The sequence below is a fragment of the Rissa tridactyla genome, chromosome 24, assembly GCF_028500815.1.
Source record: "Rissa tridactyla isolate bRisTri1 chromosome 24, bRisTri1.patW.cur.20221130, whole genome shotgun sequence".
NCBI lineage: Eukaryota > Metazoa > Chordata > Aves > Charadriiformes > Laridae > Rissa > Rissa tridactyla.
The window spans coordinates 704,023-717,606 of NC_071489.1; the positions used below are offsets into that span (position 1 = coordinate 704,023).

The 13,584-nt window shown below is 58.1% G+C and overlaps 2 protein-coding genes and 1 long non-coding RNA gene across 7 annotated transcripts; 2 read left to right on the top strand and 1 right to left on the bottom strand.

Annotated features, from left to right (window-relative positions):
- The first annotated feature begins 114 nt into the window (after positions 1-114).
- On the top strand, positions 115-4,075 carry SMAGP (small cell adhesion glycoprotein). 2 transcript variants are annotated; one of them, XM_054183222.1, is made up of 4 exons: positions 115-434; positions 3,263-3,335; positions 3,475-3,552; positions 3,650-4,071. In XM_054183222.1, the coding sequence occupies exons 2-4, from the start codon at positions 3,305-3,307 to the stop codon at positions 3,820-3,822; spliced, it is 282 nt and encodes a 93-aa protein (XP_054039197.1). In that variant the 5' UTR covers positions 115-434; positions 3,263-3,304; the 3' UTR covers positions 3,823-4,071. The 2 variants fall into 2 exon arrangements, with proteins under 2 accessions (XP_054039197.1, XP_054039198.1); XM_054183223.1 differs by having other exon boundaries at positions 321-434; positions 3,478-3,552; positions 3,650-4,075.
- DAZAP2 (DAZ associated protein 2) lies at positions 2,060-10,384 on the bottom strand. Of its 3 annotated transcripts, none has more exons than XM_054183221.1 (5): positions 10,295-10,384; positions 8,421-8,533; positions 6,784-7,026; positions 5,955-6,079; positions 2,060-3,708 (listed from the first exon to the last, which is right to left on the bottom strand). In XM_054183221.1, exons 1-5 carry the CDS (start codon positions 10,305-10,307, stop codon positions 3,705-3,707), a joined length of 498 nt encoding a protein of 165 aa, XP_054039196.1. In that variant the 5' UTR covers positions 10,308-10,384; the 3' UTR covers positions 2,060-3,704. The 3 variants fall into 3 exon arrangements, with proteins under 3 accessions (XP_054039196.1, XP_054039193.1, XP_054039194.1); XM_054183218.1 differs by lacking the exon at positions 2,060-3,708 and adding an exon at positions 4,078-4,456; XM_054183219.1 differs by lacking the exon at positions 2,060-3,708 and having other exon boundaries at positions 5,719-6,079.
- A 126-nt stretch (positions 10,385-10,510) lies between these two features.
- LOC128901307 (uncharacterized) lies at positions 10,511-13,186 on the top strand. Of its 2 annotated transcripts, XR_008463453.1 has the most exons (4): positions 10,511-10,569; positions 11,429-11,508; positions 12,229-12,279; positions 12,953-13,186. It is a non-coding gene; the product is annotated as an uncharacterized LOC128901307 (long non-coding RNA). The 2 variants fall into 2 exon arrangements; XR_008463452.1 differs by lacking the exon at positions 10,511-10,569 and having other exon boundaries at positions 11,319-11,508.
- Positions 13,187-13,584: the final 398 nt, after the last annotated feature.

Here is a 13,584-nt window from a genome sequence, read left to right on the forward strand (position 1 = left end):
GGAAAATGTGCTGCCTGCCGTGCAAAAAAAAAAAAAAAAACCAAACCAAAAACCAACAAAAAACCCCAAACCGAACCCCTAATTTCCCCCCCCCGTCATGCTGGAAAATTACACACACACACACACACACACACAGAGACACACACACACCCCCTCCCCGCCATCCCGTATCGAAGCTAAACCCCGCTGCCGATCGTCGCCCCGGCGTGCGGCCGGCCTGACGCAGGGTGACGGGCTGGGTGCCCAGCGAGCCAGGGGTTAATGGCGGAGGGTGGGTTGTTTTTTTTTTTGTTTTTTTTTTTTTCTGGGTTTTTATTGTCGTCTGCAGCCGAACTGGAAAGGTGAGGCAGGAAAAGGGCTACGCCTTCGCCGGGGCGAGACTCGGAGCCGCACATGGTGCCGGCAGCCGCTCGCCCCCGGCACCGCGGGTGCAGGTAAGGGCCGGGGTTGGGGCGGGGGGGGGACGGGGGACACACAAAGCTCCTGGGGTGACCCCCAGCGAAAAGTCGCCGTCCCCCAGGAGTCAGGGAGTCGGGGCGGGGGGGAGTTTGGCCGCGTTGGGTGCGTGGGTTGGCACCGGGAGGCACCGGGGTTGTGCCACTGGCCGTGGAGTGCGGCTGGTTTGGGGGAGAAGGCGGAATGGCGGCTCTCGGTTGGGGGTTTTCCAGCTGGAATTCGGGGGGCGGGGGGAAGGGGAAAGGCCTGATCCTACCATGGGGAGAAAATCCGGCGGGAATGCTGAGTGGGGCACGGCAGGGGGGGGACACGACAAAATGCCGCTGCCGGGGTGACAGAGGGGAAATGGGGGTGAGCAGGATGCGGGGAGGATTTGCTCATCCCGTCCTCCATCTGCCGGCAATGGGAATGGGATGGGAAAGGGAAAGGGAGAGGGAGAGGGAAATGGGATGGGAAAGGGAAAGGGAGAGGGAGAGGGAAAGGGATTGGGAAATGGGATGGGAATGGAATGGGAAAGGGAAAGGGTGAGGGAGAGGGAAAGGGATTGGGAAATGGGATGGGAATGGAATGGGAAAGGGGAAGGGCGAGGGAGAGGGAAATGGAATGCGATGGAAATGGAAATGGAAATGGGAAAAGGAATGGGATGGGAATGGGAGAGAAGGGAAGGGGAATGGGAATGGGATGGGAAAGGGAAAGGGAGAGGGAAAGGTAATGGAATGGGAATAGGAAAGAAGGGAAAGGGAACGGGAATGGGAATGGGAAAAGGAATGGGAAAGGGAATGGGACCAGGAAGGGAGCGTCCCCGAGGGCAGGCTGTGCCCGGCGGAGCTGTGGGGTGCGGAGCCGGGGGGGGGAGGGCTGCGCTGTGGGAACGGCGCTCGAGCGATTCGTCCCGCGAGCAAGAAGGAGGAAGATGACGGAGGGTGGGGTGGGTTTGGGTTTTCAACAACCCCCCGCGTCGCTTTTAAAAACCCCGGGGAGATCCGCAGGGATCCGGCGCACTGGAAAAGGGAGTCCCCCCCTTCCCTCAGCTCCCCCCCCACCCCGGCACATCCCCTGCCGGTGCCCGGGGGCTGCATCCCAGCCCAGCCAGGGAACCCCCAAAAATATCCCGCGTTTTTCTGTGCCATGGAGCAGGCGGCTCCTTCCCGGTTGGTTTTGGCGAGTTCCTTCCCGTGATCCCAGGCCGGGAGCGGCGAGGGAGGATCCGGGCAGAGCGTCCCTCCCCGGGAAGCTCCGCTTTCCCGAACCGCCGCCGTTTCAATGCCGAAGCGAGTCCTTCCCCCACCTAAATTTTGGGTTAAACCTTCGGCGGGTCCCAGGACCCCATTTCGCGGGTGCCGCGGGCACGGAACTGGTTTGCGTTTCCCACTGGAAATTCCGACTGCTTCCCGACCTCCGAGGCACCCGGCTTGAATCAGCTCCCCTTCCATCAAACAGCGCCTTTTCCCCTTTTCCCTTAAATCCCAATCTTACGATTTTGGGGGGGGGGAAAACTTTCCCCATTTATTACCCCGAAGCCGCCCGAGCAGCAGCCGCTGCCCTGTGGGAAGGGACATCGCTGCCGGAGGAGCCCGACGGGCTCGAAAGCAAAGCCGGGTTTCAAGAAAAAACTGGATTTAATGTAAAGCTGGGTTTCAAGAAAAAAAATGGATTTAACGCAAAGCTGGATTTAAAGAAAAATCACACTTAATGCAAAGCTGGGTTTAAAGAAAAATCACAATGCAAAGCTGGGTTTAAAGAAAATACATATTTAATGCAAAGCCGGCTTTAAAGCGAAACTGTGTTTAATGCAAAGCCGGGTTTAAAGTAAAACTATATTTAATGCAAAGCCGGGTCTAAAGTAAAACTATATTTAATGCAAAGCTGGGTTTGAAGCAAAGCTTTAATGAGTTTGTGGCTTGCACCAGCCCGAGACTGAGCCGGGGGAAAGTTGTCGCGGTCGGGGGGAGCTCGAGATTCCCCGTCCCTGGGCGGCGGGAGATGCGTCCCAAAACCATCCCTAAACGCTGCCGGGAAAGGCGGGGGGAAATTGTTTTCCCAAATTCCCGTGACTGTAAGTGGGGAAGTTTTTTCCCCCCTTCCCCGGTAGCACTGGAAAGGAAAACCCGCTGTCGTGAGGGACGGTTTGCAAACAGCCGGCAGCGCCGCGAGTCACAAGGGCACGGTGGGACAGGCAGGGCAGGGCCAGACCCTGAGAACTTCCTCCCCGGTTCCAAAATTCCTCCCCATTTCCAAAATTTCCAAGAGCTGGGAGGTCGCCGACAAGGTTAGCATCACCTCGTCCTCTTGAGACGCGTCCCGCCGGCACGGCACGGCCGCGCTCCTGGCCCCCAGCCACGCTCCCGTGGTTCAATTTCCTCTTTCTACTTAAAAAAAAAATCACAAAAAATTAATTTTTATTTGCTCCTGACATCTAGCGGCGTCTCTCCGCAGAGCCGCTGAGTCACTTGTGCCCGAGCACCGGAGCCATTGCACAACAGCATTATTTTTTTTTTGGGGGTGGGGGGGGGGATGGTTTTTACAAAGATTTCCAGCCACCTCGGGCAGAGCCACCGAGGTCGGTTTGGCGGCCGCTGGGCCGGCTGTGGCATCGACCTCGGGGGACCCCGACGGGAGGATTCCCAAGGATTTCGGGGCAATTTGAAGCTCTCGAAGTTTGAGAGCAAATTGCAGAGTCGGCGGCTGGCTTTTCCCCGCCTTCCCGCATGCCCCAGCCCGAATAAAACCTCGGCTGCGTCGCCGCCGGCAGCCCATTTGGGGCGTCGGGTGCGACTTTGTCACTTTTATCCTTTTTTTGGAGTAGTTCCGAAGGATCCCAGCCCTTCGCCTGGAAGGAGCCGATGCGATGGAAGGAGATCAGCCCCCTCTGACTGCAGGTGAGCGTCCCGGCACGGCTTTGCCATATAAATCCTCGGCCAGAGCTTGCCCGGGGCCACCACAAGCCCCGTCCAGCCGGGTCGGAACCAGCCTCGCTCACCTTCTCCCCTCTCCCTCTCTCCCGGTTTGATGATGAAGAAGAGCTCACAACCCCTGTCCTGAAGAAGGCTCACACCCCACCTCTCCATGAGGACGCCAACACCGTGGTCATCGCAGGTAGGGGGCTCTCCTTGCCGGATCCTCCCCATTTACCAGCTCCGTATGGACCTCTGGGGGCTAAACCCTGCTCCTCTCTCTGCCTTCCCCCTGGTAGTGGTCATCACCCTGGTCTTCCTCACCCTGCTGACGGTCCTGGTGGTGATCATCATCTACCTGTACAGAAACAAAGGCAGCTACCTCACCTACGAGCAGCCGGCGGCAGAGACCGACGTCTCGGTGCAGATGGAGGATGCTCCATCCAAAGAGAAAGAAGAGTATTTTATCTAAGCCCCAGCGCGCTCCTTTTTCACCGCGCTCCGGTCCAAATGACCCGAATTTCCTGGAGCCGGGGGAATCTACAAGCTGCTTTTTGTTGTTGTTGTCGTTGTTGTTTGTTGTTGTTATTTTCCTTAATTTATTAAGCCAAGCACGGAAGGAAAAATAAACCGGTGCGTGGCGGAGCTTTGCCCGTCGCTGCCCGGAGGGCGGGGAGGACGCCCGCACCCCCCGCGTCTCCTCCCTTCGCCGCCCCCCAATACAGCCCGGTGACAAACGCTCCGAGTCGCTCGTTTCTTTTGCCGTGTCTCACCAAACAATTAAATTATTCCCCGGACGGGTCGGGGGTGGGGTAATTAGCATGGCTAATGTGGAGGGTAAGGTTAAGCCCGCCACGTGAAATAGCTGGATGGATGGGGCGAGCGAGGGAAAGCCCCGTCGTCGCCTACAAACGCAGAGAAACTCATCCCTGCCCCGAGAGGCGCCTGATCTCGCAGGGTTCGGGGAATCGGGAGCGGGTTTGCTTCATCCCGGAGCCGCTTTTAGCACCGACACATCGGTTTTCCTCCGTTTTGGGGCCAGGAGCAGCTCCAGCCGTCCCTCCCCTGCTGCCTCGGCGAGGGCAGTTCCTCCTTTCAATCAAAAACTTAAAAAAAAATAAAAGAGCGAGCTGCCAAAAAGGAAGAAGTTCACAAAACAGCAGCGAGGAGGAAATAAGTGAAGAAACCCGAAGGCTCGCGATGGGCAGGAGCCAAGGGGTTTTATTTGAGGTCGAACGCCAATTTGCTTCAAATTTTGTTCAAATTTTCAAAATAGTCTTTATTCTACTTTTTTTTTTTTTTTTTTTAGTATAAAAAAATCCACAAGGTAAGTGCACCACAGTGTATACAGAGAGAGACGTAATGCTGAACTTTCATAACAGTCAGTCGTATGGTTAAACACAACATAGACAAGACACAGATTTAGATTAAACCGAAACCTCGAGATAAAATATATTTGAATCTGAGCTTTTTTTTTTTTTTTTTTCCTCTCTGCGGAAAACAAAACGAAAACCGAAACACTGAGGATCCCTGAAATATTCTTCTTAACCCTAATAAGACTTCATTCTACCCAAGTCATTTTTAAAGTACGCGTTCACGGAACAAGCCATTAACCGAGCTAATTTGCGTGTTGATTGATAGTTGCTACACACCCTTGGACAGATGGTAACCAGCCCTCTCTGTTTGAACAACAGCCTTAAGGAGTTTTGGTGTCAAGACACCAGGTTGAATTAAAAAAAAAAAAAAAAGAAAAAAAAACCCAAAACCCAAAAACACCACACCCTCCCCCCCCAAAAAAAGAAGTTTGTTTAATAAGCATCGTTCTAAAAGCCTAGTTAGCATCGAATGAAATGTTCCAGCATGAGTCGCGCTGTGTTTCTGGCACCAAAGCATGGCTTTGATTAGATCTAATGTGCAAAGAAATCCAAGATTACTTGGAGTGTATTAAAAAAAAAATAAAAAATAAAAATAAATCCCATGATAGACGCCGGCCGCGCACCTTCCTGGAGGAGAAGGGCAGGCAAAGGTGAGCACAGAGGGCTTCCAGGGATCCGTCAGAGAGTGAGGTCAGGAAAAAAGAAGCGCCAAGGTGCCCTCCCCGCTGCCGGGAAGTGAATTTTGCCTCCCTCTGCTCTACCCAGCGCCTTCGCTGGGGAAACCCGGCCGGGTTTTTTGTGGCTTCTGGGACCACCGGACTGGCGCGACCGCCGCCGAGGTCCCTCGCCCTCCCCAGAGCCAGTGTCCAGGCAGCCCGTTAATAAAAGCCCAGCGCCGCGGTGTTACTCCAGCGAAACGAAAAGGGGGCTGCCGAGCTCACGTTCGTTTTGCCAATTAATCCCATCCCACCACCACCACCCCCCCCCCCCGCCCTGTTCTGAATAGAGGCGCCGTCACCATTAACACGGTTTCTTGCTTCGTTTTAAAGTGCCTGCGGGGCCGGGCGCCGGACCGGGAAGACCCCTCACCGCTGCGTGCCTAATCTGCAACTTCGGGTTAATATGGACTAAAGCAGTTACATCGTGAGAAGTGCTGACGGTATGTGATGTCTTTCCTTACACAAATGTAGCCCCCCCCTTTCCCTCCCCCTTCCCCTTCCTCCTTCACCAGATAGTGTAGCCGCCATCTGAGCCTCCCAGGAAGAAGTTTCCCTTCCGTTGCGTCACCACGACGTTGGCTCCCTGCATCACGGCCAGCTGGGCGGCGTTGGGGGGACAGCCAGGAGGGGGGGGCTGGAAGAGAGAGAAAGGAGAGGCGGGAGGATCAGCCGAGGTCGGTGTCACCACAGGAGGCGGCACAAAGCCACCACGGGGACGCAGAAACCTCCCAGTCGACGTCCCCATCGCTTTCTACCAAGCAAAGGCTGAGCGACAAGAGTCCAGGAGCCGATGGGCGACGCCGGGTTCCTCGTCCGTGCCCTGCCCTCTCTTTTCGGAGCCCGCAGCCCACGCGCTGACCCCGGCTTTCTGCCCGCGCAGAGGAGCCTGCGAGCCGGGGAGCACCACCTTCACGCGGCCGCGAGCCACGGGGGGGAACGGCCCGGGGAGCGGGAACCTCCCACAGCTCCACTGGAGCATGGAGAGGCCAAGGCCGCGTTTGGGGCCAGGGGAAGTCGGGTCGCTAAGCAGCCCCACTGGCTCGCCTCCCCCCGAAGCGCATCACAGCATAGCCCCACAGCCAAATCGGGGCTAGCACTGGCCACATGATGGCTTTGCTGTGAGCCAGAACCACCTGCGAGCCTACGCGGCTCCAGGCAGGTTGGCCAGAGGCAGCAAACCCTCAGCGGGAAAGTAGGAGCTTACTCTTCTCCCAAATGACGGATCGGGGAAGAAATATGTTTCTCTCCGACAACAAAGGCCCTCTTCTCGCCCCCGCCACCGCCTGCAAACCCCTAACGCTGAAGCCCGCAGAGTTTTGAGGGCATATTTATACTCACAGGGATGCTGGGGGTTCCGCCAGCCCCAAACCTTGCTCCAGCATCAAAGCCACCTTCGACAAGGACTGTCGAGCCCGGAGGATACACCGGTCCCACAGGGTAATATGCCATGGGGACCGAGGAGCCGATCGGCCCCACGGCCATGGACTGGGCCATGGGCAGGAAGACGGAAGCGCCAGGATACGCCGCAGACATCGTGGGGACGGTGGCAGCCCCCAGAGGCACGAAGCTGGGACGGTAAAGCTGTGAGGGAAAGGGGGGGGAAAAAAACAGGCGGTGCAAGTTTAGAGACTTGGACACGGAGCTGTTGGAGCGGGGCTGGAGGAGGCCCCGGAGATGCTGGGGGGGCTGGAGCCCCTCTGCTGTGGGGACAGGCTGAGAGAGTTGGGGGGGTTCAGCCTGGAGAAGAGAAGGCTCCGCGGAGACCTTCCAGCCCCTTCCAGTGCCTCAAGGGGCTCCAGGAAAGCTGGGGAGGGACTCTGGAGCAGGGAGGGGAGCCATGGGACGAGGGGGAAGGGTTTTACACTGGAAGAGGGAGATTTAGATGAGATCTCGGGAAGAAATTCTTGGCTGTGAGGGGGGTGAGCCCCTGGCCCAGGTTGCCCAGAGAAGCTGTGGCTGCCCCATCCCTGGAGGGGTTCAAGGCCAGGTTGGACGGGGCTTGGAGCAACCTGGGCTGGTGGGAGGTGTCCCTGCCCAGGGCAGGGGGTGCAACGGGATGGTCTTTAAGGTCCCTTCCCACCCAAACCGTTCTGTGACTCTCTGGCGATTCCACCACTTCCCTGGGTTGGAAGGGACCTTTCAGATCATGGAGTCCAACCATCAACCCAACGCTGCCCAAACCACCACTGACCCACGTCCCTCAGCACCGTGTCTGCCCGGCTTTTAAACACCTCCAGGGATGGCATTTAGGGATTGGAGCCATGGGACGAGGGGGAAGGGTTTTACACTGGAAGAGGGAGATTTAGGTGAGATCTGAGGAAGAAATTCTTGGCTGTGAGGGGGGTGAGCCCCTGGCCCAGGTTGCCCAGAGAAGCTGTGGCTGCCCCATCCCTGGAGGAGTTCAAGGCCAGGTTGGACGGGGCTTGGAGCAACCTGGGCTGGGGGAAGATGTCCTTGCCCAGGGCAGGGGGGGGGAACTGGAGTGAGCTTTAATGTCCCTTCCCACCCAAACCATTCTCTGTTTCTATGACCTACTCCCCACCCCCAGCGGTTGCTCAGCCTGGCTGTGGAAGCATCAGCCCCGACGCGGACTTTCACCCTCCTGCTCGCGCAAGGCACTCCCCTTCCCCGGGCGTTTCCTCTGCGTTGTGGCAAAAGAACATTTTCCCCACGGTTGGAGAAAGTTCCCCCCTCTTCCCCCGCAATTTTAATCCAATTAAAAGAGATTATCGCAGATGAGTTTTACAGCGACAGGTGAGCTACATTTGTCATCTTAACTCAAGGGGAAGCTCGGCAACATTCGTCACTTTGGCTAATTCAGATCTCGTAAACGAGAAACTGGGGACAAACGGCCGCGCCAGCGACACCAGCAGCAAACAAACCCTCCAGACGGAAGAAAAAAATAAAAATAAAAAAAATATTGCAGCTGTAAACTTATTCAGAAGGAAATAAAACCTTGGGAGAAGTGTCCCTACCTCGGAATAAGCCGGAGGCGCGTCTGTGTACGGCGGCGGCTGCGGAAGGGGCAGAGTCTGGGGGTAGACGGCGGGGGACTGGACGGGGTAGGACGGCTGGGGGGGGTACGGTCCTGAAAAAAAAAAGGGGGGGAGTCAGCACGGGGCGGAAACGGCGCCGGCCGGGACACTGAGGGGTTGTTGGGGTGTTTGGTTTTTTTTTTTTTTAATCGGCAATCCCCGTTTCTTAATTTATCACGTGAGCAGAAGGGGGTATCGGCGTCTGTGAACCCGCCCGGGCCATCGCCCCCCCACCCCACTCCCCCCGCCCTTGGCATTTCGGTCCCCGGCAAAAACAAAACCGAGAGTGAAAACGGCTTTTTTTTTTCCGGAACTGGAAGCAGGGGGAAAGCAGGAAGTTTGGCAAAGCATAAATAAATAATAATAATAATAATAATAATAATAATAAAACAACCAAATTCCCCTGGGTCGCGGCCCCTGCTCAGAATCGCCAATTCTTAACCCAAATTCAGCCCCTTTCCTCTGGGATCGGGATGGGCTCCTGGGGTCCCCCGGCCCCCCCAGTGTCCCCCCCATCCCCCCCAGCCGGGACAGGCCTATTCAGCCACTCCAGCCCCCCGGGGGTGTCCCCTCCCTGTCCCCACCGAGCCGGGGCCTTTTGGCGGATATCAGCCCCCTCAGCTGTCCCCATGTTGTCCCCTGGGGGTGTCCCCAGGCCCCACATAGGGATCTCCCCACCCCCATAATGAAGGGGTCTCACCCACTCCCCCCTTACATCACCCAGGGGGTCCCCAGTGTCATCCAGGGGTGGGTGTCCCCCCCGTTGTCCCCCCCGGCCGGGGCCTTTCAGGAGGTCTGAATCCCCTCAACCGCCCCCATATTGTCCCACGGGGGTCTCCCCCCCGGGCCCTCCCCCTTACATCATCCAAGGGGTCCCCAATGTCACCCAGGGGCACCCGTTCCCTGCTGCGCCCCCCCCCCCAACCCCGGCCGGGGCCTTTCGGGGGTCTCAACCCCCTCAGCTGCCCCCATGTTGTCCCCAAGGGGGGGTCCCCCCCTAACGAAAGGGTCTCCCCCCCCTAACGAAAGGGTCTCCCGCCCCGGGGCCTCCCCCCAACGTCACCCAGGGGGTCCCTGGTGTCACCCAGGGGGGGGGTGTGTGTCCCCAGCTGCCCCCCCAGGCAGCGGGGTCCCCCCCGTGGGGCTGGGCTCTCCCCCACCCGCCATTACGTCACCCGGGGCGGGGGGGAACGGTCCTGCGCCCTGCCATAAAATGGGGTCCCTTCTGACGTCATGCGGGGGATTCCTTACGTCAGAGGGGGGGGTCTCCCTCACCTCAGCGCTCCCCCCTCCAATGGGGTCCCCCTGGCGTCACGCGCGGGGGGGTCCCTCTCACTCCAGCTCCTACTGGGGTCCTCCTTACGTCACCCGGGGGATCCCCTACGTCACCGGGGGATGGGGTGGGTCTCCCCACCTCGTCTCGCCCTCCCCGCATGGAATGGGGTCCCCTGACGTCACGCGTGGGCAGCACGTCGTGTACCCCCCCGCTCTACGTCACGGCGCGGAGGGGGGGTGGGGGCGCGCGCGGCACTCACAGGGTTAAGGCGGGGCCGAGCGCGCGCGGCGCTATAGCGACCCCCGCGCACCCCCCCCGCCGCCCCGCTCCCATTGGCCGCCCGGCCCCGGCCCGCTCCCGCGGTCACGCGCTGCGGCGCCGCCCTTAAAGGCGCCGCGTCCCGGAACGGCGCTGCCCGGAGTGTGTGTGTGTGTGTGTTGCGGGGAACCGGAGGGGAGGGGCGGGTGGTCGCTGCCGGTGAGGCGCAGGGTTGAGGGGCGGGGAGGAGGTTCGCGGCTCGGGCCCGGTCCCGACTTGCCTTTGCCGTTCATGGCGGCGCTGCGTCCGGCGGCGGCGGCTCGCGCTCTGCCCGCGCCGCGCGCTTCCTGCTCGGTGTCACCGCGGCGCCGCGGGGGGGGGGGGAGAGGGGGCGGGGGGGGGGGGGGGAGCGGAGGGGTGGGGGCAGGAAGCGGGCGCCGCGCGTCGGTGGCGTCACCGCGCGCGGGGGCGGGTCCGCGCGCTCTTAAAGGGGCCGCGGGAGGCGAAGGGTGATCCTGAGTAGGGCCTGGAGGGGGGGGGACGGGGACGCCTCAGGTAGACTCTGAGGGTCCAGGGCCGGGCCTAGCGGGGAGAAAGGGGTCCCCAGGGCTGGGGGGGCACCTTTAGGGCCCAGGACTGAGGAAGGAGGGGGGGGGTGGTGCCTAAGGGAGGCCTCAGGTAGGCCCGAGGAGTGAGGGGCGCCTTAGGCAAGGCCTGGGAGGAGCTGTAGGTAGGCTTGCACGAGGGAAGGGGGTCCCTAAGCAGGGCCTGGGGGTGGCTGGGATTAGTGGGGAGGCCTCAGGTAGGCCCTAGGATTGGGGGGGGGGAGCTCTAGGGGTGAAAGGGGGTCCCTATGCAGGGCCTGGGCGGGGGGTTTGGAGTAGTGGGGAAGCCTTAGGTAGGCCCTAGGGGCTGAGGGGAAGGTCCATAAGGGTGAAGGGGGGGCCTAGAGTGGAGGGGGGGGATTCCCCGGGCAGGAGCGGGGAGCAGACAGGCCCCAGGGGTGAAGGGGATCCCTAAGCAGGGCGGAGGCAGGGCCTAGAGTAGTGGGGAGGCCTCAGGTAGGCCCAGGGGATGAGGCGGGGAAACCTTAAGTAGGACGGGGAGGGGGACATTCCTAGGGGTGAGGGGGCCTCTAAGTGGCGCTGGGGAGGGGAATGAGGGCTCCAGGTGGAGCCTAGAGACCCGAGAGGGGGGCCCTGGGCAGGGCCTTGGAGAATGGGGGTCCCTATGCAGGCCCCAGCTTTGGGGGGGGGCATAAGCAGGGGATTGGGGGTGTGGGGGTGTGCTGTTCCAGGCCCATAGGTGAGGTGGGGGACCTCCGGTATGGAGTAGGGGTGATGTGCTGGGCAGAGCCTTCGCAGGGCCTGGGACAGCAGCGGGGAAACTGGTGGGCGAGGGAGCCCCCCCCCAGCTCTCTCCCAGCTTCCTCCTGAATTGCACCCAGGGAAAGAAGCCACCTCCGAGTTCATGCATAAAAGATCAAGGGAAATGGTTGGTAACCTCCAAATATTGTTAAGCTTAATTAAGCCTTAAGGACTGTGTGAAGCCTCAGCAGGCAGAGCCGCTCGTTAGCGTGGTGACTGTGCTAACACTTGGTGACTGCAGCCTGAGCTCCGGGTTCTGTTGGTTCTTCTAAACTGAGTCCTTGTGGTTGTTAAAGCCCCGAGTCCTTCCCGGGGTTCTCCTTGGGACCCTGTTTTCTGCCTCCCTACATCAAGGAAGCCCTTAGACACCCTTCTTCTGGGGGGTAACGTCTTGCCACAGGACTCATTGGCTTCAGTGTGGTCTTCGCCGACACACAGGGGGCATGTAAAGAACAGGTTCCTTTCAGAAGTGACCGCGGTCTCCCCTTCTTGCCAAAAGCGCAGCGCCAAAACGCTGCCAAGAAGCTGAAGATGTGGTCGGGCACGTGTATCCCTGAGGCTTCTGCCCCCCTGTTGCCCTTTGCCCAGCACAGGAGAGACCTGAGTAGATTTATGGAAATAAAACATCTCTGATTCAAGCACCCTTTTGCCTTGTATTTAGTGCCGCATTTGCAAGAGGGGGAAGTCCCCGTTCTTAACACCAGCCCTGTTTAACAGAGCTGTGGCATGTACCCCTGCTGAAAAACATTGTGGGGTTAAAGGAGGAGAGTGAGGTTTTTTGTGATAATCTTTAATGAATTTGGGGTGAGTTATGGTGCCTAAATACTATTGTAAAAACCTCTTGCAGGTGTCGCCAGCAGAAGGTGCAGTCGGAGGTCTGGAGCTGTGCTTAGGGAAGGTATGATGCAATCTAGTAGTTCTATCTGTAAAGTCTTGTTTAAAAGAATAACGTACACAGATGGCAATGAAAGGACCACAATAAAGATACCCCCCGAAAGTGTAAAATTCCCACTTTTTTGTGTGTGTTTTTGATAAACTTTCTGGCTGCGTTTCGGCCAGAGTTGGAGGGCACGACTCTCCCTTTCGAGCTCGTTTTCAGGCATCTCAATCAAGAATAGCATTGTTCTCTTCCCTGTGTAAGTGAACGTCTCATGAATAATGTAGCGGCTGCCTGATGAATATGCACGTTGGCTGGTGTGCCTGGGAGGGCTTCGTCAATAATTCATGCCTAGAAAATGTTCTTCACCTTGCAACTGTACAGGAACCGTAAAAAAACCCCACAAAAACCCCGACCCAAAAAACAATATTTACCCTTTAAAGTGGGAGAGAAGTTGGCTTGAAATCTGCCCACGGAAACGTGGGGTGAAAGTAAGCGAAGGGGAGAGAACCTCCAGGAAGGAGAAGGTGATTTCTGAGGGGCTGAGCCCAGATGTCTTCACAAACCCGACCCCGCGAAGCCCTAGAGCTCGTGGAGTTGCTCGGGGTTAAGCTTTTTCAGCAGCTCCTGGCTTCAGACCCTGATTTATTCTCACAAACGTGCCTTTTTCCACTCTCCTGTTATCATTACACAGAAAACTTCCTTGTGAAGGAAGAGCGGAGACACTCTGTGAGGAGGGGAAGGCAAGGAGAAAGCGTTTCCATTCGGTGGAGCCTGACTCTTCAGAGGGCATCTACCTTCAAATCCCTTGGGATTGTTTTCATTTGTATTTTTATGGCTGATTACCTTCTTTAAGGGCTTCTTGGGACTCCCAAGAGGAAAAAGAAAACCCACAGAACCTCCAGTAAACATCAAAAGCTCTGAAAAATCGGCTCGTGAGTGGTCTTGTGCTGCGTGTGCGTGACCCAGAATGGAAACGTGGAGAAGTCGAGGGGGGTTTTTGGCTGCCTGGCCGGCTGCCAGCGGGTGCTGCTGCTTCCCACGCCGGGCACTTCTGGAAGGCAAAGGGGGGTGGACGGTCTGCAAAGACCCTGGCGCCCCGTCAGTGCCGTGCCGATAACACGCCGGATGGAGAAAAACATACGGGGCTGAGTCTTATGTTTTTGGGCGAGCCAAGGGGCCGGTGCTGAAAAGTCCTTCTTCACCCAAAATGGGGTTATTTAACCCTTTTTGGAAGCAGGGCTGGCTGGGGTTGTACCCGTTGTTTGCTGCTGAAAGTAGCAAAACTTGAGCAGTAGCAGACATAAAATAGCGGTAAAAATTGAG

Coding starts and splice junctions, on each gene's coding strand:
- DAZAP2 (XM_054183218.1), bottom strand. Junction 7,027..8,420: donor CGCCTCCGGCTTATTCCGAG/GTAGGGACACTT, acceptor TTTCCCTCACAG/CTTTACCGTCCCAGCTTCGT. Junction 6,080..6,783: donor GCGGAACCCCCAGCATCCCT/GTGAGTATAAAT, acceptor TCTCTCTTCCAG/CCCCCCCCTCCTGGCTGTCC.
- SMAGP (XM_054183222.1), top strand. CDS start 3,305: ATGGAAGGAGATCAGCCCCCTCTGACTGCAG. Junction 3,336..3,474: donor TCAGCCCCCTCTGACTGCAG/GTGAGCGTCCCG, acceptor TTGATGATGAAG/AAGAGCTCACAACCCCTGTC. Junction 3,553..3,649: donor CAACACCGTGGTCATCGCAG/GTAGGGGGCTCT, acceptor TCCCCCTGGTAG/TGGTCATCACCCTGGTCTTC.